The sequence below is a fragment of the Chrysemys picta genome, chromosome 4 (genome assembly GCF_011386835.1).
Source record: "Chrysemys picta bellii isolate R12L10 chromosome 4, ASM1138683v2, whole genome shotgun sequence".
Classification (NCBI taxonomy): domain Eukaryota; kingdom Metazoa; phylum Chordata; order Testudines; family Emydidae; genus Chrysemys; species Chrysemys picta.
In genome coordinates, this window is record NC_088794.1 from 112,385,944 (window position 1) to 112,407,863 (window position 21,920).

A 21,920-nucleotide genomic window follows, 5' to 3' on the forward strand; every position below is an offset into this window, starting at 1 on the left:
ACAAAGGAAACACAGGTACAGAAACTACACAGTCACTAATCAAGTGCTTAATCGAAGCAAACAGAGAAGAATATAGTTGTCTTTATTATTTGTATTGAGCAACACCAAGAGAACCCTGTCAGGGTTGCACTGCAAACAGATATAACAAAAGTACCCTAGCACAGCATTTCTCAAATGTGGCCACCGTGGCCGTATGGGACCACCAGGGGCTTTTCTTGCGGCCACAGCCTCCTGGGCTGTGATGGGGGCAGAGAGCAGTGGCCCCTCTCGCAGGGCCACCGGTGGGTGTTGGGCCCTGTCCCCCTCCGGGGAGACAAATGCTAGAGGTGCAGGTAGTTGGTGAATTCCCCACTTTCCGGGGGCAGAGGGTGGGGCAGGCTTCAGCAGGAGGGCTTCATCTACATGGTAGCAGGCTCTGGTCCCAGGCTCATCATTCATGCCATCGTCCCTGGGTTCCACGGCCTCCCTGCCCACCTCCCCATCTAGGGCTTAATTTCTCCCAGGGCTTGCCGGAGCTGAGTAGGTCTGCTGTGAAAAGTGAGATTAACAAACATACAAAGATCACTTTTCACAGCAGCAGACTTACTATCTAGCAAGTTTTTTTTAAAAGCAACCAAAAAAGCAAAAGAAACAAACAACAAAAAGACAAGAACATGCAAAGCACCTTATTTGTGTTCTATTCTGTTTAGGTCTAGTAAAGAATAGAGACCACTGTACATTATTTTTATTACTGAGTCTGAAAAAGCCCTACATAAATAAATTACAATGATTTGGACATGTATATGTGCATATTTGTTTGTTTTTTCTAAAGTTAATTAATTATTTTAGGAAAAATTGTCAGCATGGCAACCAGCAAGAGTTGGTGGCTGCACTCGGAGGCCACCAAAAAGTGTGTTGGGAGAACCCCTGCCTAGCATATAAATCACATCAACACAACTCATCCACCTCAAGATCCTCCCTCACACCCTCCTCCTGGACCTGTTTGTCCACCTCACACCTCACTTGTGTGCATGTCCATCTACTGTGCTTGAGAGTCTTGCCTGCTCCTCGTCCCTGCACTGGTCACCCTGTGGATCCTTGCCTGTTTCTGGCTCCAGTGTCTGTTTCTCCTGTAAGGATCCTTACCTGACTCTTGCCTCTGTCAAGAGAGAATATGAGGAGCTGCTCTGTGCCCAGGGCGTAATATGATATAAAGTCACATTAGGAAATGCTGCTCTTTGATTGGTCGGTAGCTGTGGTGCTATCCTAGCACAATACAGCTCAGGACTATTTTATTTATTGAAAGGAATTACAAATAAAACCATGCACCTGCCTCAGGTCATAGCTCTGATGCAGCCACACTGTGGAGGCTTTGGATTACATCACAGACAAATGTGATACCTATATCCTTGTGTAATTCCTAGAAATAATCCACTAATTTCCTTCATTAACACTATTTGGCTATTGTCATTTTTTTCTGGTAGATGAGCCTTTCCCTTCCCTTCCACCTGCTCCTTTCTAAACCTCTTCCTTGAGCATCTCCCTACTCATCTACTCTCTCCTTACCTTCCCAATTTTCCATGCCTCTCCATGCTCTCCTCCCCCACCCCCCAAATTAAATCGGTCAACTCTTCTTCCCTCACTCCTCACTGAAGTGCTGCCAGGCCAGAGCAACTTTGAGCCTCTCTGCTAAGTGGTGTGGAATGCTCACAGCCCAGTGGCACTTCAGTAGAGGGGAATTGGACAGTCTTAAAAAGGATAAGGAGAGAGTAAGAAGAGAGAGGTGGTGGAAGAGTTGGGGAAAGCAAGACAGAAAGTGGGAATGGAGAAGGGTGGTAGCAGATGGGGAAGGGTTAAGGGGAGGTTGTAGGAGCAAGAGAGTTAAAGGAAGGAGCAGAGGGAGAAGTCTGGGGCAGAGTTGTAAATCACCTCTCCTGGAGAAACCTAGGGAGAGATTAGGTACTAAGAATCAGGAATGTATTTTCCAGTTTTTTTAAATTCAAATCACTTTTAAACTTGCATGGACTTCTATTGGTGTAACCTCTCCCCCAGCTCATTCTATGAATAGTTTATTCAAATATTCCATAGGAATATGGATATAGGGCCATTTGATAATCTTGCAGACTTTTCAGGGTGTGTGTGTCTGCTTCTATGCTAATGACTAGCCCAAAGGATGGCTATTTCCCAACACAAGGCATATCTAACTTTGTCCCATTGCTTCATTAGAATTTTGGCTTGTGGTCGGGGCTCTCCAGATGTTTAGGTCAGCTCATGGTCTAAGCAAATGGTCTCCTCTAGGTTGACAAAAGCATTAATCTTGGGATTAATTATTATTTGTATTGCACCTTGGTTGGGCCCCATTGCACTTTGCATTGTACAGCCAGAGTAAAAGACAATTTCAGCTCCAAAGAGTTTACAATCTTCGTTTAAGACAAGGTGCAACAAGTGGGGTGAAACAAAACAGAGGGGAGAGAAAGCAGACAGGATAAACAGTAATACTAACATGTTTTGCACAGACTGAATGTTCAATTTTAGAAGGTATAATAAGCAGATCAGCAGAAGGAATCTCAGCTTGCTACCTGCCTACCCCAGATGGCAGTAATAATTATTTGTAGTATGAAATGCAAAGTATGTTAGCCACACACCTGAGGCTGCGAGTCCTGAGGCAAGATTTAGGCAACTGCTCCTTTCTGATAGGTAGCTTTACAACAGCTGGGAAGCTGCGACAGCTAAGACTGAGCCTGCACTCACCCCTTCTTCACCTTCGCTTTCAGCTAAGATGACTGGACTATTTATCACGCAAGCTATTCGACCAGGGAGGCACATGAAATTTCATGCTAGCTGTTCTTTATGAGTTTGGGTTTATCATTGATCTAGTGCTGACAAGCATGCATAGGTCTTTAGTTAAGCCAGATAAGTACAAGGTTCCAGACAGCTTAAATATTCAACTGAGATCAATAAATTAGTAAAACATTTAACAAAATTGACAGAAAGTTCATTTCAACAGCATTAGCTCTGCCAAAATTGAGCCTGTCATTATAGAAGCTGGAAACAACCACAACCAGCCACAAACCCCTGTAGTAAGATCAGCACAGGGCAGATTTATATATTAAAATGAAAGAAAATTTAAAGTACAACCAAGCATTGAGGCAAAATGAGTTCAGCTGTATACTTAGATGCTGAAGAGCCAGAACAGTGGAGGGAGGAACAAGGTTGCCCCAGAGTCAAGATGGAACAGGAAGTCCCAGGACAACAGAGCTTGCAAAGCAGAACCTTATTTCAGCTCTGTCACATGGAAACCTCAGCAGTATCTGTTGGGGGTGAGGGGAGAGATGGGATTGTCTGTGGGGTTGTAGGGAAACTTGGGCCCTCCCGGCTTGAGCAGGTTCAAACCCAGGGCCCTGTGACTGGCAAGTCGGATACGTAGCCTAGGAAATGACACTACCAAGCCTGCTCCGTAGGTCACTTCCTACCGCAGCCTCTGCCCCTCCAAAGCCACCACAAGGTGTTCTTATGGACTCCCAAGGGGCGTTCTGCCTCACAGCAATGGAGAGGCTCTTCTCCTTCAATTGCGGCCTGTCGTTCCTGGTCTCCATTGGAGCCTCTGGTGACTCGGCAACGGGGGTTGCTTCTGACAACTTGGAGCTCCTGAGACTTCTCCGCAGGGGCCAACAGCATAGGACTGCTCCCTTCCTCCTTCTGCCTAGACTGAGAACTGGTCTTTAACTCTTGATTCCCCAATGTGGGGCTTATACAGCCCATCACAGTATCACAGGGCAAGGAAGTCTCATTCATATCTCCATGTATACCATGCAGAGGAGCATGTGGGATCCCAGACTGTTGTGATGAGAGCTCTGACATTCTAATGACATTGGGGAGAGGCCCTCCATCCAAAGTCCAAATTTGATTGGGGGGGGGGGAGGGAAGGAAGGAAGGAAGAGAAGGGATAATAAATGCTACAGAAACATCCCAGATACACCAAAACCGCCACCCCCCCACACACCCCAAAAATAAATAAATTAGGAAACAAAAGGCAGAAACTAAGTGATTCACTTTGTACACTTATTTCTCCAACATGAGAAGCCATCAGTGGTGCTGGAACTAGAGGTGTTGGGGGTGCTGCTGCACCCATTGGCTTGAAGTAGTACAGTAGAACCTCAGAGTTACGAACTGACGGGTCAATCACCCCCCCCATTTGGAACTGGAAATACAAAATCAGGCAGCAGCGGAGACAAAAAAAATAAAATAAAAAATAAAGTGAGCAAGTACAGTATAGTACAGTGTTAAATGTAAACTACTTAAAAAAAGGGAAAGTTTAAAAAGAGATTTGACAAGGTGCTTGTTTCATTTTAATTAAGATGATTAAAAGCAGCATTTTTCTTCTGTATTAAGTTAATGTTCTTTCAAAAGTTTACAAAAGAACTATAACGTTTTGTTCAGTTATGAACATTTCAGAGTTATGAACAACCTCCATTCCAGAGGTGTTTGTAACTCTGAGGTTCTACTGTAACAACAAACACCAAATACATCGTTTCCATCCACAGCACCCACACTATAAAAATTGTTTCAGCACTCCTGGAAGCCCCACATTGTCCAAAATGAAATGCCTGCAGTTCTGTAAGCAAAATCAAGTTCCCAGAGTCCTAACTTTTATTCCTAGAACTTTCATGTATATGACTTTAGATAGAAATACACTTTTACCCGTGTATTTACTTTTTCAGCACATAACTCATGATGAAATTTTAACCAGAATCATGAGAATGTAGGAAAGAAGTGCTCTCTTGATGCTGAGCTGGTCACACAGAAGTGCAGAACTTTTTAAAATTATTGATTCTGAATTCAACAGTTCCTTCTTCTGTGATTTTACTGCCAGAATTTTGCATCCGTTAGCCTTTTTAAGCGTTACTAGCGCTGAAATAATTTTGGACTTTAAATGTTGTGGGTGAAAATGACATGCAACTGCAGTGCTACGCCAGCAGCCAATATATTCCAAACTGCGAGACAAGTCATCTGAATAAAGTGATAACTTTCTTTGCAAATGTAGATTTAGGTACAATTCTGGATCTTCAATTTTAAATGCTAGAAGAAAAGGAACAAACTCACAATTATGTTCTAGCAGCCATTTTCAGCCTCTTCTTCCTGTACCAGGGCTCAATTTTTTTTTTTTTTTTTTTATATAAATTGTGTCCTATTGGGATTTCAATTTTGTTAATTAGATCAAGATAGATTTCCACTGAGATTGCAACAGCAGTCTCATCTGCCTATAATCTGTTGATTTCTGTCCCAATAGAACCTTAATTTGTTTTTATAAATGTAATGCCTCCTTACAGAGTCCCCTGTTGTGTAAAATGCATGCTTTGTTTTGTTCAGTCTTCCTTGTACTGAGTGGAAATATCAGCATATCTATGGTAATTGGATGCAAATATAGACACAATCTTCCTAAGTGTTCCACGAGTGCCACTGGGAAGCTGCAACATCAATCCTCTTTTTTCAATCAACCAACCATTATGGTGACATTATGGCTACAGACTTTTTGGACTTCCATAATGTGCCTTAGTGCTTGGCATTATTTCTTTCTCACCAATTGCTAAACAGGGTGTTGAACAACCATGTGTCAAAAATTTAGGATGAAAGGATGAGGTCTTAGTACAATCATTTCATTTTTACTGTCAGAACAAATGACAAAAATGTCATTGACTTATTTTTCTCAGTATTCTATTGGATGGCATCTTCAGCAACTTGAATACAATATTCTGTGGTTTTTGTTTCCGATGTGGAATCAATAGCATTAAGCAGGAACATTTTTCCCTGTATGGTTGTTTGTTACTTATTAGATCATTTACATGTCTGATCAATCACCTTCCATAATATCTGTTTATTCTTTTAGCCCTTCCTTTAAATTTCCTCTCCCCCTGCACTTGTAACATCTAATAGCAGACCTGTCTGTTCCAGAATATTCAATGAGAAGTGCTTCAATCACTTCTTTAAATTGTTCATATTATGCTACACTCTTTAAATTGTTCATTTTCTGCTACATTAAAAGTGATGGTAACACACAAGAAGGCTTGAAACTTTGAGACTCAGTTGTTTTTATGGCACAATCACCAACTGCTGTTTGCCATTTTTAGGATGTTAAAAAAAACCCGACTGCCTCTCAAAGAAGTTGATATTAAAGTGCTGCTGGAATGTGTAGAACAAGGACAAATTGCTACTATAATACGGTTAATAAATTGCAGTTACATTTCAATGATGATAGCACCAAAAGTGTCTCAATTGCAGGCTCAGCAACCTCAATATTCTACTCTCCTGCTGACTCCTATAGACAAAATTTCATTCAATGATGTATTTAGTCTTGAAGAAACCGATTTTCTCACACGAGCAAGAATTCTTTGTATATTGTCATTTACAACTTTTTAATAACATTTACTTTTTACTTTATAAGAATGTAATCATTTCAGTAAAAATCAATAACTTGCTTTCTACCACTTCAACTTTAGGTATGTTGAGTAAGAAATTCATATACTGGTATTTGGTAATGAATAGACACTTGTCATCTGTATGCAATATTGACCAGAAACTTCCACATTTACTATAGTCAGAATGACAAACATCTAGTGAATTCAACACTAATCTAAAGACTGAAAAAAAAAAAAAAAAAAACCCCAACAGATGAACTAGCCAGCTCTACTTTTGTTTGACAGAATCTAGAAAGTTCTAGATTCTGGCAAACTAAGCCTCCTCAGACAGTTTAGAGCTCCACTTACTCCCATTTTTAATACCCAATAGCAGTTTTTCCCACCCACACTCTATCTTTATTATTTGTATTACCATAGTGTCTAGGAGCCCTAATCTTGGATCAGGACCCCATTGTGCTAGGCACTATACAAACACAGCACAAAGACCACTGTCAAGTGTTTTATAGGCATGATGGCAAAGGAGATTTTAAGGACGGATTTGAAGGAGAACAATTAAATGTATTTGCAGAGGTTTATGGGGAGTTTCTCCCAAGCATGGGGCAACATGGAAGAAAGCATGAAGGTGCTTGTTTGAATATTTAACAAGTGGGTGATGGAGGCTGGCATCATGGGAGTTGACCTTTTGATACAGAATAAGAAATGACAGGTAGGATGGGGATAGGCCATGAAAGGCCTTGAAATTAAGACAAGTAGCTTTTGCTTAATGTGATAGAGAAGGAGGGAACAGTGGAGGGATGCAAAGAGAGGGGTAGCATGGTCAAAGTGAGGCGCTAGAAGAACCATCTTTGCAGCAACATTCTGAATGGATACGAATGGAGTAAGAATGAATTTGTCAAGGCCAGAGAAAAGGGTGGTGCATAAGGCCCCACTTAACTTGCGATATTGCAGAAATTGCTGATTCTGCAATATTAGGCTTCCACCGCAATTTTGACAGCGGGAGCCCCGCTGTGCATGGCGCTGACAGTGGGAGCCCCAGGTCTCGGATCTCAGCCCCAGCCAGCGGGAGCCCCCGCTCTCAGCCCCAAGCAGCTGACAGCGGGAGCCCCCCTCTCAGCTCCGGCTCTCAGCCCCTGACGGCCGATAGTGGGAGCCCCCGCTCTCAGCCCTGGGCGGCCAACAGCAGGGGCCCCCACTCTGAGCCCCTGGCTGACAGCAGAAAATCACGTAAAAGTAATAATGAACTTTATTACTGCAAATAATAAGGTCCATTATTTTAGCCATGTTGAGCTTGAGCTAACAGACATCCACGAGAAGAAATCAGAGAGACAGGCTAATATTTTAGTTTGAACAGAGGGATACAGGTCTGGAGTAGAGAGGCAGATCTGTGAGCCACCTGCATAGAGATGGTAGTTGAATCTGTGTTTGCGGATGAGATTATCCAGAGATAAGGTGCAGAGGAAGAAGAGAAGGGACCAAGGACCCTGTGGAATTGTCACAGAAAGGTGAAGGGTGGATGAGGAGGATACTCTGAAGGAAACACTGAAGGAGTGATTAAAGAGGCGGGAGAACCAGGAGAGGACAGAGTTGCAGAAACCAAGGGAGGACAAGATTTAAAGAAGAGCTGCATGGTCAACTGTATCAAAGGTGGCTGACAAATCGATGAGGATCGAGTACTGGTTCTGAGATTTGAATAAGAAGAGGTTATTAGAGATTTTGGTGAGAACAGTTTCAGTTGAATGATAGATCCTCTTCATTCTGGCTTCCTCTAAGACAGAACTAGAGAAGAGGAACTCCAGCAGCAACTGTAAACAGGGCATCAAATGAGCTCAGAGATAAAAGGGAGATTGAGCAGTAGTTGAATAGGCAAGTGTGATCATGGATAGTTTTTTTTTTAAAAAGATGGAAGACACTAAAGCATGTTAACTTCTGCATCTGTGACCAGGGAGAAGGAAGAAAGTGTTCAGGGGAGGAGGGGGGTAAGGGAAGGCAAGCAAAAGGGTGGGGGAAAGTCACATCATACTTTGTCAATTTTTTCCTGAAATAAATCAGCAAGATCCTGTACAGACAGAAGTGGAGGGGGTTTGCTGAGAGAGTCAAAGGGCTAAAAGGCAGCTCAGATTCCACATATGAAATTCAATTAAGTTGGAGAAGTAGAATTGTTAACTGGGAAGATGGCAGAATTGAAAGAAGACAGAAGGAATTTCTAATGGAGGAAGTCAGTCTGGTCATGGGATTTCTACCAGAGATGCTCTGCAGCGTGAGAGCTGGATCAGAGGAAACAGACTTCGGGGGTGAGCCAGGACTGGGGGTTGGCAGGGCAGACTTGCAATGGGACAGAGGCGTGGAGAGTAGATGATAGCAACATGAAGAGGGAGAGGAGAGGAGAGTCAGATGCAGTGTTAATCAAAGGAAGAGAAAGAGTGAGAAGAGGGAAGATATAGGGGAAATAGCAATCAGAAAGAAGCCCAACATATTCTGATCCTGGGAAATCAGTGTAAGAAAAGGAGAGGCCTCGGTAAGATGGGGCAGCTGCAGAAGCAGTGTCAAAGGGATCCAGGTCTCTATGAGAGCCAGGAGCTGGACAGTGCAAGATATGAAGAGGTTATGGATGCTAAGGTCATTTTAGAAGTGGAGTGGGCATTCCACCCATTCCTCCTTCCCTAGGCTAATCTATAACCCACGGTTTCCTGATAGGCCTAAGAAGAACAGTCTCATAATTATGACAGTCTCATAATTTTTCTTTTAACTTTTTTAAATAGTTAGCTTTCATTCACAGTTTGAAGTTAGAGCAAAACATTTCCAGTGTCAAAAAGCTTTCAGACTTGTGTTATGTTCCTGTAAATATTTCAGAGCAATAAAGAAATTGGAGGGGAAAAAAATATTTTTTTCCCCACAACCTTGGATGATTCCAGAGGCAAATATGGGCACAGAGAGTATGGGGATTGGTGGGGAAGAGCAAGGAGCAGCAGGGGGATAGATAGCTGTGTGGAGGGCTGAGATGGATGAAGGTATGAAGATGGATTTTTGGGGGGCGGGGAGAGAACATAGTGATCTGTGTAGGCAACGAGGAATTTATTGTGATGGGGGGGGGAGCAGCAGCAGATCTTTGTGGGCAGGGCAAGAATCTGGGCAAATGAGGGGATCTATGTGTTGGGAGCAAGAGTAAGTATATGGGGAGCACAAGGTTTCCATAGTGGGGCAGAGACAAAGGACGAGTATGGGGAGCAGAAGTTTTAAATGAAGGAAGCAGATGGGTCTCCATCGGGTAAACAGGGGGTATGAGAGGAGTGGGTATGGGGAGAAACAAAGTGAGCTGTGGAGGTCAAGGATGGAGCGGGTAGGGAGGGAGCAGGAGAAGATCTGATAAAAGGAGGCAATGGGTATAGGGGGAGCAGAGGGTCTCTGGATGGCGCAGGGTGTGCGTACAGTGGAAGGGTGAGGGAAGTGAGAACTGGCTGGGTCTATGGGGAGCGAGGATCTCGGGAAGGGGGGCGGGAGCCGGGCTGGGTCTCTGCGGGGTCTCGGGGGAGCCGGGCGGGGTCTCTGCGCGGGGCAAAGGGAGCCGGGGTCTCTGTGTGGGAGCCAGGCAGGCTCGGGGTCCGCGCAGGAGGCTCCAGTCCATGGGACGGGGGCAGTGTCACTCTCCCCGCGCGCTCCCAGGGTCTGCACTCACCGCCTCGCCGGTGCGCTCGGGACCCCACATCTCGCCGGTGCCGCGTGTCACGTCAGCGCACTTGACATCACGGTCGCATACTTATCTCGTCACTAGTCCCCGCCTTCTAGTCTCCATAGTAACAGGTCGCCGCGAGCTCTTGTCACAAAGATTCCGTAGAGACGGATCCGTGCTGCGAATCGACGCCCGCAACTTCCCGCCGGGGCCAAGATGCGGAAGGGGAAAGGCGCGAAGCGCGGGAGGTAACTGGCAAGCGAGGGAAGTGGAGAGATGAGGGGGCAGGTAACCAGGGTAACGGGGGAAGGGCAGAGGGCGGAGCGGGGGGGGGGGAGGAAGGGAAAGGAGGAGGTAAGGGGGGGGGATAGGGAGATAATGGAGCAGGTAACCAGGCAATGCGGGAGGGAAGGGCAGAGGGAGGAGAGGGCAGAGGGAGTCCTTGGCCATGGGGTCCCAGAGGGGTGGGAGTTCCAGGGGCCTCGGGGTACCCATGTGCCTCAGCTTTTCCTCACAGGCCGAAGAAGGGGGGCAAGGCTGAGTCGAAGGTAGATAAGGAGTCTGAGGCTGAGCGGGCCAAGGCCAATGCAGCGCTATGGGAAGCCCGACTAGAGGTGACCGAGATCTCCCGGGCCGAGTATCGCGAGGCTGCACGTACGCTGGCCAGGAACAACGAGGAGCTGGCATGGCAGCAGCACCGGCTGGAGAAGGACACAGTTGAGGTGATCAGCTTTCTCAAGAAGCAGGATGTGGAGAAAGAAGAGCAGGTATGTGCAGAGAACCAAGAAACCTGTCCACCACTCCCTGCACCCCTCTGAGCATCCACACCAAAGGTGGCGGTGTAGCAGCCTGCAGGCCGATGGATGTCTTGACAGCAGGTTTAGAGGGAGACGCAGACTCTCCACAATGTCACCAGCAAATGTGAGGTGACCATAGGACCTGCTGCTCATGGTGCACATGCAGCATAAGAGCCTTTTGAAGCAGCTGATAGAACAAATCAAAAATGGCTCACAGGTAGTATCATCTTCTATATACCACACATATTCTGCACATGCTCCAGGCAGCTCTGATGAGCATTGTGGGAAAGGTGCAACAATCTGCCAGTCGCACTATGCTTTCGGCGGATGCTGTAAGCAGACAGGGTGAGCTGAGCACATCCAAAACAGGATGCTTGGCATGGATGATGTGCATCTTTACTGTTTTCATTGGAACATTTTCACTGGAGGAAGCTGCAATTTTCTAGTTTGGAAATATGGACAAGTTTCCTAGTGAAAGTAACTGGATCCAGAATTGCCCAAATATTTAAAGCAGATGTACAGTGTTAATGAGTTATCTTCCCTGCATTAGACCGCCTTTGGCAGGACCAGCAATAGTCAGCCTCTTCTGACACCTGCAGGCCATATTTTAAATATGTGAAGTCAAAGCTAGATGCACATTTGCTCCTGAGACCAGGAGTGTTTTTACAATATCTGTGTAACTTTGTTCTGAGTTTCTCCAATATCAGCCACAGTGATTGGGTTTTTCTGCTCCCCTGTTGACACTTATAAGGGTTTCTTCAGTAAGAGAGAGTGGGCAGGTCAAAGAGCCTCAACTCCAAACATACAGTACAAGAAGCGGGGGACTGATTCTGGGGTCCCATTGTGGCCCCATATGCTGCTCTAGTGGCATAATGGGGGCTGCAGTGGCCTATGAGGAATTCTGCCAACACAGAATCAGTGTAAGGTCAGCGTACACAGTCCGACACAGCCTCCCCCACAGTCCCCACTTAAATCCTATAAATGAGAGGCCTTTTCTGTGTTGCTGTAGCTTTCTTGATGTGATCCCATAACGAGGCTTGAGGAGGGGTAAACAAATGGGAGAGAGTATCAAAGGGGTAGCCATGTTAGTCTGGATCTGTAAAAGCAGCAAAGAGTCCTTTGGCACATTATAGACTAACAGACGTTTTGGAGCATGAGCTTTTGTGGGTGAATACCTACTGAGTTTTCCCCATGATGATGGCTTCTCTATTTTCATCTTGTGAAGATTGCAAAACTGAAGCAACAGCTGGCAGATTTGAAGCAGCAGGCCCAAGAAGAGAATGAGAAAGTGGTGAGTGAACTTTTCTTTTCCCTCAGAACGAGGCCTTCACAGCAGGCTGAGCAGTGGTTTTGGTTATAGTAAGATGAGCAAGTTAGAAAGAGTTGATATGCAGTAAAGGTTTTGAGGTAAACCCCTGGCATGAGGAAAAAACCTGCAAAAGAGAAGTGGGGTGGGGACTATACAAGGCCTTTCTAGCTGTGAGTGTGGTTTGCTATCTCAGATACCAGTAATAATACCTATAGATAAAGTGTGGGCAGAGATACAACAGAAACATGTCTAATTTGCAGACTACAGAAGTCTGCTATTCCCCACCCTTAAGCAATAAATTGCATGAGGTAGGCTCTTCAAGGACCTCTTGCCCATCCATCCCTAAAAATAACAAGGAACAGAACAGACTGGGAATTGACATATTATTAAAAGATAGCTCTAAACATAATATTTCTTTCTAGGCCTCCTCTTTTGCTGGTAGTTTGATTCTATCCAACTTGTTGCTTTTCCTTCTAGTGATAAGTCTAATTAATTTACTGACTTTTTAAAATTCTGCACATAAAAGTTATTAATTTGCATTGGCTGTCCATTTCCTGCAGTGATATTGTTGAATGGTTGTGACTTGTTCCCTTCTTGATTAGAATTTCTGATTTGCAGGCAGAACATTATTCTGCGCAGTTGAAGGATCTGGAGGAGAAATTCAGCAAAAAAGCCAGAGAAATTGGCTTAATTCAGTTGGAACTGAAAACAATAAAAGAATTTCGCAAGAAGAAAGCACATATGGAGAAGGAACTGGAAGATGTAAGTTTGTCATAAGTGTTAATTTTGGATGTTTTAATGGCCTGAAAGCAATACTAACACAATCTAATTTAAAACTGTTAATTCGCATGGTAACCTGTACTGGTACTAACTACATGCTCTACATGACTTTGTCTGTAACGATTTATATGAGAAGTGATACTGCCACCTTTACGGCATGGTGAGTGACTGTTATGGAAAGAACATCAGATGCACCTGGCTGATTTATTAGACTGTTTACTGCAACCAGGGCTTACTGTGAGTGTAGAAAGCACTATATTGGTCAGACTTATATGTTCCTGAACTAGTATATAATTTGGGGGAGACCATATAAAGTCAGCATTATTTGACCTAAAAAGAATCAGTATGTTTTTTGAACTTGGCTGGTTAGTACAGGAATAATTTCCAACTTCAGCCAGGTGGTGGCTTCTTCAATTGCTTCTGCCCCCAGCACAAAAAATGGAAAGATTGCTACTAAAAGGTTTATTCTAGCTTCAATACTGAGGACAAATACAACAAATGTTCAATCTGCAAACGTCTTGAGAAAAATATAGAGCCAAATCCAAGCCCTATAATAAAGTATCTAGTACTTGTAGTGATGGTTATCCATAGATCTCAAAGCTGTTTACAGAGGTGAGTTTGGATTGCTAACATTTGACTCGTACCCTTCTGCACTAGGCCAGGATTGCAGGGCCTGGGATCCAGTCAATTTATATACCAGAAGGGGCTTACGCCTCCTTTAAGAATATGTGCAGAAGACCTAGTATTTGGGCTATAAGCACCATAGGGTTTATAAATGATATAACATGATTTCTCAATACCCAGTTCAATAGGCAGATGGAATGCAGTGACTGCCTTATCTCTTGACACAAGTAAGTCACTTAGATTGTAAACTATTTAGGGCAGAGACTATCATTTGCTATGTGTCTGTATAGTGCCTCGCACAATGGAGCCCTGATCCATGATTGGAACCTCTTTGGTGCCACAATACAAATAATAAATAATTTTTTAGAAGTAAGGTATGAAATATACCTTTCTGCAGAATTTTCTCAAAGAAATTGGGGTACTGGGTTTTGGATAGCATAGATGACTGAATGAGTAGAAAGAATGTAACTAGCTGTGTGAGACTGGGGAGAGTTTTACAAGGGTCTATGCCGTGTTCTGTATATTTATTAACAGACTAGTGGAAAGTATGCTAATGAAGCTTGACAATGATTTAAAAAGTAAATTATGAAAGGGAAGGAAAATGTAACATGACTAAAGAGAGGTAGAGAAGAGGCAGAGATTATGCAAGGAGCTGATGAGGGCCTGATAAGTACAAGACAAAAACTGGAAGATGCCTCTCCAGACAGTTTCATCTACACTTTTATCTAAAAGGCTGAAATACAGCACGATTGTTAAAGGGATTTTTTTAAATCATAGATAAAAGAGAATATGAGAATCTCAAACAGGGAACATCAGGAGACTCTTGGAAGGCTGGAGAACAGGTTCATTGAAGAAAAGGTACAGTGCCTTACAAAGGATTTAGGAATCTCATATTAGAACAATATGACTTTCCCTATTGACCCAGGTTTGAGTTGCTTTGGCTGTTGTTTGATGAACATTTTACAATCATCAGTGTTTGTAAAAAAAATACAATAAGATGATGTGGCAATTGGGTGCAGCTTTCCAGGGAAAGTCACAGGAGCATCAGGATCCCTGAGGGGCCATATAATTGCTCCGTTCCCACTCCCACAGGGAGGTGGTTTCAGTGCCTCCAAGAGGGGCATGTGACTGCTCACTCCCTCTCTTTCTCTAGGATACAGGGTTGCATCAGCGGCCAGTTTAATCCCATGTATGTGAGTTTAGAAAAATGCTTTGTGTCTGATTTTATCTTTAGTACCACATAGTCTCAGTCTGTATTTAAACAGCCTTTTCTCCCCTTCAGCAACTACTAGAAAGAGAGGCTGAGAAGAAGATAGTAATGCTGGCAGAGAGAGCCCACCATGAGGCTATTGTGTAAGCCATTTGCGTTATCTGTTCCCCAGTTACAATGAGGAGTCAGAAAGCCACTGTAACTCTTGGTCTTACAAATAACTGCCAGGCAGCCAACACTACTATACACAACAGGGACCCTTTGTGGGAAAATGGGTAAGGGCCTTTGGCTGCATCTATATTACTTTCACACTTTAAATGCAGGCACCATCACCATCCGAACATCTCTACCATAAGACTAATTTAGGCTCCAGTCCAGATACTGAGGCATTGCTGTCTCAGTGACACTTCCATGATCCCCCATCTTCTGGTACAGCCCTGGTGCTGGAAGCAAAGCTGTCTCAGTGATAGTCCTATAAATGAATTCTCTCTCTGAAATTAGGGTATTGATTTTAATATAGGAAGACCCAAAAGGCTGTGATGTCACCTCTTGTGTTTTGTTTTGCCTTCTCCAGGCAGTTAGACAGCACTGGGAGAGCAGTGTTTAAGGAGAATGTTCGTCTTCAGGAGGCTCTTGCTTATCACCTGAAGGAGACAGAGGAGCTAAAAAAAATCAAGAAGCAGCTAGAAGAGGACAGAGCTTTTCTTCTGCAGGAGAAGGTTCCTGTTCTGATTTCTAATTCTATTTCATTCTTCCCTAGGAAGGGGCCCTTGAAATCCAAATTCTGGATACAGATGCAAGTTCATTGGGACTAGCACCTTTCCAAGTCAGACCCATCCACAATTTACTGGATTTTGGAGCTATCTTAAGAGACATGAGGCTCTTATTCTGTTCTTTTAATTGTGGAGGAGAAAATAGAAAACGTTTCCTATAGTGCCCCTCTAAGAGGAGTTCAGTGTGTACAATGGGGAGTGTGCAGATCAGACACTCTTCAACTTGCTTCTCTTGCAGGCAGAGCCCTGACCCAGATTACTACTCGCACTCCAGCATGGAAGTGCTGGAGTATCTATCAGTCTGATGTAACCCATGTGCTGTTATTGTTGAAAGAATTCCGAGGTTCAGGGTGACCAAGATAAGAGTCCAAATCATTTTCTCTTGTCCTTTAGGAAACCAATGAGAGTTTGGTTCAGGAAAAGGTCCGGCAAGTCACTCTGCAAAAAGCACAGATCCAAGCACTGCAGCACAAGGTGGAGAGACTGGAGATGGCACTAGGTCACATGACCCAAGAATTTGAAACAGAAATTCAGAAGACACGGCATCAGGCTTTAGTTCAAAACCAGGCAGGCATGGTAGAGATCAACAAGCTGCAGCAGCTGCTGGAGATGAAGGATCGGGAGATGAATCGAGTGAAGAAACTGGCCAAAAACATCCTGGATGAGAGGAGTGAGGTAGAGAGTTTCTTCTTAGAAGCTCTGGACCAGGTGAAGCATGAGATTGTGTCGAGCAGGAAGTGCTACAAGCAGGTGGCCCAAGCTGCCTATCAGAAGAAAATGATGGAGGCATTTGCAGGGAAGGAAGAGTACCCCAAAATCAGAACGTTTAACAGCAACGCTCATAGCACAAATAGTGTGTACAAGGACCTGCAGGAGGCAGAGAAATGGTACATGTAATTAAACAGCAGATGATTTAGTGTCCATCTCCCTGGCTCATAGGAATGAAACCTAAATCTTAAAAATCCCTGTGTAGTAACAATAACCTGATTAGTAATCTCTGTGGAGGCTGCTGTGATGGGAGGGAAGGAAAGAAGTTCAGCATTGGAGGGGAGGCTGCAGACCCAACCGTTCAGGACTGACTGCTGCTGCAGACCTGGCAGAACACAATAGAAAGGGCAACATTAACACTGAACCTAAAAATGACAATTAAATGCCAGCCCTGTTATTTATTTCATTGCTGATCATTTTAATGTGTTTTTCTTGCAACCTCTGTCTCCCTTGCCTCCCTGTGGGCCAAAAGCCTCAGTTGCACACCTCCCTTGACCTCTTCTCAAAGCAGTTCTTCATTGTCAATACAAAAATCTGTGGCACAATGAAAACTGAAAAAGGGGCAACTGTATAAAATAAATGTAATATAATATCAAAATCAATAACACACGAGCTACTGTACTGATTGTTTTATACCTTTTTAAATTTAATTTAATAAAAGCCTCTGGTTTTGAAATTTATCTGAAGATGCCACAAAATTTCCAGAATGTCCATCAGACTGCAGCAGAATTTAGGTACTTTGCCATAGAATTTAGGTCCAATTTTTGCAGACTACATGGGGCCTTTCTTAGAGGTAAAAGCTCTATATTTTATTCTTGATTAAAACCTGTGGAATTTAAAGAGGTGGGGAAGATTGATCAAGGTGTATAGTCCATCTCCTGCCAATGCAGGATTATTTTCTGCTTACATATCATTGACCAGCTGGGTGAAACTTAGGATTTTCAATCATAGCTCTGAATTTCCTATGTGTCCACTGTTCAGAAAAAGGGAGATTTTATGCTGGATGGTAAGAGTTTTGTTTGGTCTTATTCTCCTACTACATTGATCTGCTCTCTGATGTTTTTCAGGACAAATATCCAGCAAGGGAAGGTGGATATTGGCCAGTTGACATGGGAGCAGAAGGAATGTGTTCTGAGGTTACTCTTTGCAAGAATGAATGGTCGGGAGCGACGGTAATGCTCTGTTTCTATGGTAGTAGATGGACACAGAGCTCTTCCTCTGATTCCAGGGTGATTGCTTGGATTCCCCCATTCTGGAGCTAATGCTGAACCTGTCCTGAGCAGTAATTGTGCAGGCTGAGAGAAAGATATTCCCGCTCAATTTGGAGAAGGGAATTTTAGCTAATTTTAGTCTTACTCTAGGTTGAGCTACTAAGTCTTCATGTGTAGTTTAGGATACCTCTGAAGAGGAAGAAAAGTAGCTGTAGTAGTGAAGAGGACAGAGAGGCGTCCTAGAGTCTAGACCAACGAAATGGGATTAATTTATTCACACTGCTTAACTGATTCCTGCTTACCTTTAGCAAGTGAACATAAAGAGATAATCTATTCAGTTAATGACAGAAGTGTCCCATAAACAGAATGAAAGCTGTGCTTTGTCTGTGGCAAAGCTAAAGAATCTGGCCAATCATAAAAAAGTTAAAAATGTATTGAAATTTTCACAAACTGGCCATTAAAATTGTACTCACAATATAGCTCATGTTGCTATTTACATGCAGAATTTGTGAAAGTAGCTTTAGAAGTCTCTTTGAAAACTTGATTTACAAACTGGAAACTGAAAGGTTAAGAAACATAAATCATGCTTGCATGTATTAAAGAATATATAGGAGATCTCAAATACTAATCTAAAATGCTTTATGTGCAATGTGGGAGTGTAAAGGTTGAGGTGGGACTAGTAACTCTTACACTTTGAGTGTGTTTGTTGAAATTCTGAGCCTTAGTGTTACATGAATGGAAGTTTTGACCATTTTGTTTCCTTTTTACAGTAGGGATTAAAAACATATCTAACTATATAAAATATATAAAAACATTTGTGTGTGTGCATGGTAACTAAAAAGTGACACTGATCAATCCCATTTCATTGTCCAAGCTGACAGGGAAACTCATGACAAAAAAAAGCTCCAACAAACACCATTAGTGGGAATACAGCTGGATGCTATATTAGAAATGTGTTCACTTTTAATAATCTTACATATAGCAGAGTTTTATAGGGTCATGTCCAATTAATGTATTTCATTTAGGGAAAACACCATGTTCTACTCACTTTTCATGCTTTGCTCACAAACTGGATTTGGAAAACCAAAATCTGTCATTTAAACTTCATTTTCTGTTGTTTTCGACTAAGATAAACTTAATATTAGATATATCATCTGCTAAGGGAGTCTGTTTGTTCCCTGTGAATCAGAAGGGGAATGGACTTGATGAGCTAATCACTGAGTCATGGTCACTGAAGTTAGAAATTGAATTAATGTACAGAGTGGCTAAATAGGGGGGGATAATCTAGGCTCTGTAAATAAAGAGTTGGAACAGCCGTCTCCTGTATGCCTGTAGTTAGAACTGAGCGGCAGAGCAGAAACTTGCTGTACTTTATCTTTGAACTCTGCATTTCTGTCTCTCTCTCAATCACTCCTTACTGTAGCAGGAAGACTTTAGCAGCAAAACACAAGTTCCATTGTCTAGATTAAATTAAAGGACACCTAGCACCAGACTAGCACTTCCTGCTGCTATTCATCTTCCCTTAGATAGTGAGGAAGAGAGATAGGCATGGCGTAGAAAGAAGCCTCTTAGTACACGTTACACTTAATCCATATTTCTCCTGCCTTTGTTTCCTCGTCACAGGAAAGGCAAACATGTTTTGGTCCCTTCAGCTCCAGCTGCTGTTACTCCTAGTTCTGAAGAAAGAAACAAAACTAGGTAAGATATTATATTTTTATAGCACTCTGGCTAGGTACTTCTGCAGCCTCCATTAACACAACACCCAAGCACCTCCAACATATTTAAAAACAGAAATATAATCATCTTTCCCAGCATGAAAGAGAAATACTTTGCTTAGTCTGAAGGTTTTTGTTTGCTTGTTTGTGCTGGTCTGCATGTGAAGACATGTTTGAGGGAAATTTAAGTTGAAAAGATTCAGAACTAAAAGCAAAATGAATGTGTAGTCTATAGTCATTCCTATCTCTTCTGTTTGCGAGTTCTGGACTTTAGGTCCAGCTGCTCCATTCTGTCTCCTTCACTCAGAAGCTTCCCCTTTACTAGTCAACAGCTTCATTATTCTTGGACAACATAGTTATTGTGAGGGGTCATGTTTGCACAGGGAGAGGCAATTACTCAGGTAGCAGAGAGCTTTGAGTATCAGTAGAAAGGCCTTGAGCTAGATTCTCCATTCAGGATAGAGCTATTGAAGAGAGTGGAATCCCAAGATTAAGTGTTCAGTGACCTGTGCTGCTAAACAGATGGATTTCTGTGATCTGTACCAGTTAATGCTTTTTCGGAGTGTGTGAACTTGTTCCTATATATAATGAATAGCAGCTAGCAAGGGTGGAGGTCACAGATGCCTAGTCTGTGTGTGATGGGATGGGATTCAATCTTCTGCCTGGTTTGAATGACACTTTAGTCCAATTATGCCTGCTATATTGGTGAAAGCACCTCATGGCAGGTGTCTTATTTAAATATAGACATCCTCTCTAATGTTCTAGGCACACAAAGGCCATCCTTCCTCTGTTCAGCTATCGCTGCCTGGATAGCAGAAATAGGAATTAGTCCTATTTATGTCTGGGAGCCTGGTTTTTCGTAGGTGCAGGCACTGATACAACCACACACCTAGTTGAATGGTTATTCCCCAAGGCATGGAGTATATAACATTATCATATGGCATAAGCGTAGGCGTATGATGCATTGTCACTAACTGCTGCAAGCGTGCCAGATGTTGTGGAGATAGCACACGCTGTCTCCTGGAACTTACACTCTAATATTGGCATATACACGATGACCAGATAAAATTCAAAAATAGGAGCACTGACTTATTTCCTTTAGGGCAAGATCCTTAGCACTCTGCAAGGAGACTGGGTGGCTCTTTGGCATAAAGAGGGGCAGGAGTTCCAAGTGTGAGGACTGGCATGGGAGAGGGCACAAAAAAGAGAGGAGTCAGCAAATGAGCCAGTTAAGCAGGTGACTTGGCAGGAGTATAGGCAGCAACACTTCTCCTTCCCCAGCCAGTTGTTTCATCAGCCTGCTGAATGTTGTCATTTAGCCATGACTGGGGCAGAGACTATCTCTTTACTACGTTTGTGAAACCCCCAGCACATTAGGGACCCAAGCAGGGGGGCCTTTAAGCACAACTGTAATTCAAATAATAAGAATAGGGATGAAAGCAGGAGTACAGGTGCAGTATTGGAGAAGAATCTTACACAGGATGTGGAAGGTTAAAAAAATAGTGAAAAGATCAGTGCATTTATTGTTTATATTGCAATAGCACCTAGATACCTCCTTCAGAAATGAGGCCCGTTGTGCCGGGCACTGTACAAACAGATAGAAAAACAATGAGTAGCTTGAGTTTAAAATGGAGGTTAAGAAAAGACTCAAAGTCAGGGCAACAGCAATAAGATAAGGCAAATACATGATCCAATGCTTGATCTGACAAAATTAATTTTTTTTTTAAACCTCTATTTTTCCCACTGTGATTTTGTTTAAAACCTTCACCTATTTCCTTTTTAATTTAAAAATTGTCTACTTTTAAAAACATTTAAACCCATTCCCTTGAATGCAAGTGAGGATTTTAGAGATGGCATTTGGTGTAGAGCAGCAGGCTGGAAAAAGTGAGATGGGCAGTTGTAGTACAGTAGAATCTCAAGAGTTGCAGACACCTCAGGAATGGAGGTTGCTCTGAAATGTTCATAACTCCGAACAAGATGTTATGGGATGCTCCTCAGGGTGGACTGCGTGGAGCGGGGGCTCACAGCTGTGCCTACGAATCTCAGTCTTCACATCCTACCTGTAAGTGGCTGCCTAGCGAGTTGGGACAGGCAGCTGGTTCTAGCCCCCTGGCTGCAAGGGTGATAAGTGAGGCACCCTGGGGCACTTCTGCATCAGTGGGTGTGCAGTGCCGGCTGTGGCCCTTTAAAAGTGAGCTGCTCCTCTAGAGCGCAGCACACAGGGAGGAGCTCGGGCACCAACTCATACTCCAGAAACAGCTCAGTTAGCTTCTTTCCCGGGTTGGACTGAGCTTTCAAGATTGCGGGGGGAGGGGGGAAGAGGACAGCACCCCTGGCTTACAGGAAAGTGGGGAGCTGCTCCTATTCTGTGCCTGTGAACCTCAGCATCTTCACCTCCTGCCTGTAACTGGCTGCCCCCCTTGTGGCAAGTAAGGGGTGGTGGTGGTGGGGACAGGCATCCCAGATGTGCTTACCTTTAAGATGCGATACCGCCAGAGTAAAGTATTTGCTGGGTTTTTCTGGGGTGTGTGTGTGTGTGTGATGGAGAATAGGGGGGTGGTTTCTGCTGGTGCCTGATTGCTTACTTCTAGTTCCACATGGTGTCTAGTTGACAGGCCAGTTCGTAACTCTGGTGTTCATAGCTTTGAGGTTCTACTGTATTCAAGGCAAG

The 21,920-nt window shown here is 43.5% G+C and overlaps 2 protein-coding genes across 9 annotated transcripts in view; one reads left to right on the forward strand and one right to left on the reverse strand.

Annotated features, from left to right (window-relative positions):
• Positions 1 to 10,207, reverse strand: part of ENTPD5 (ectonucleoside triphosphate diphosphohydrolase 5 (inactive)) — a 42,543-nt gene extending 32,336 nt beyond the window's left edge. For 2 of the 4 annotated variants that reach the window (XM_005301568.4, XM_005301567.4), the window contains exon 1: positions 10,069 to 10,207. The gene's annotated coding sequence lies outside the window, so the exon portion shown is untranslated. Of the gene's footprint in view, positions 1 to 154; positions 529 to 2,624; positions 2,764 to 10,068 lie in introns of those variants that run through there. The other 2 variants (XM_024102108.3, XM_065595527.1) reach the window with 2 other exon arrangements.
• The window catches only part of BBOF1 (basal body orientation factor 1), a 1,057,902-nt gene continuing 1,045,982 nt past the window's right edge, over positions 10,001 to 21,920 (forward strand). Inside the window, exons 1-10 of one of the 5 annotated variants that reach the window (XM_065595510.1) lie at positions 10,001 to 10,310; positions 10,567 to 10,829; positions 12,085 to 12,150; positions 12,787 to 12,930; positions 14,350 to 14,430; positions 14,855 to 14,925; positions 15,357 to 15,501; positions 15,949 to 16,442; positions 17,391 to 17,495; positions 19,158 to 19,232. In XM_065595510.1, coding sequence (XP_065451582.1) covers positions 10,016 to 10,310; positions 10,567 to 10,829; positions 12,085 to 12,150; positions 12,787 to 12,930; positions 14,350 to 14,430; positions 14,855 to 14,925; positions 15,357 to 15,501; positions 15,949 to 16,442; positions 17,391 to 17,495; positions 19,158 to 19,232 — 1,739 coding nt within the window. In that variant the 5' untranslated portion in view covers positions 10,001 to 10,015. Of the gene's footprint in view, positions 10,311 to 10,437; positions 10,830 to 12,084; positions 12,151 to 12,786; positions 12,931 to 14,349; positions 14,431 to 14,854; positions 14,926 to 15,356; positions 15,502 to 15,948; positions 16,443 to 17,390; positions 17,685 to 19,157; positions 19,233 to 21,920 lie in introns of those variants that run through there. The other 4 variants (XM_005301565.4, XR_010601098.1, XR_010601099.1 and 1 more) reach the window with 4 other exon arrangements.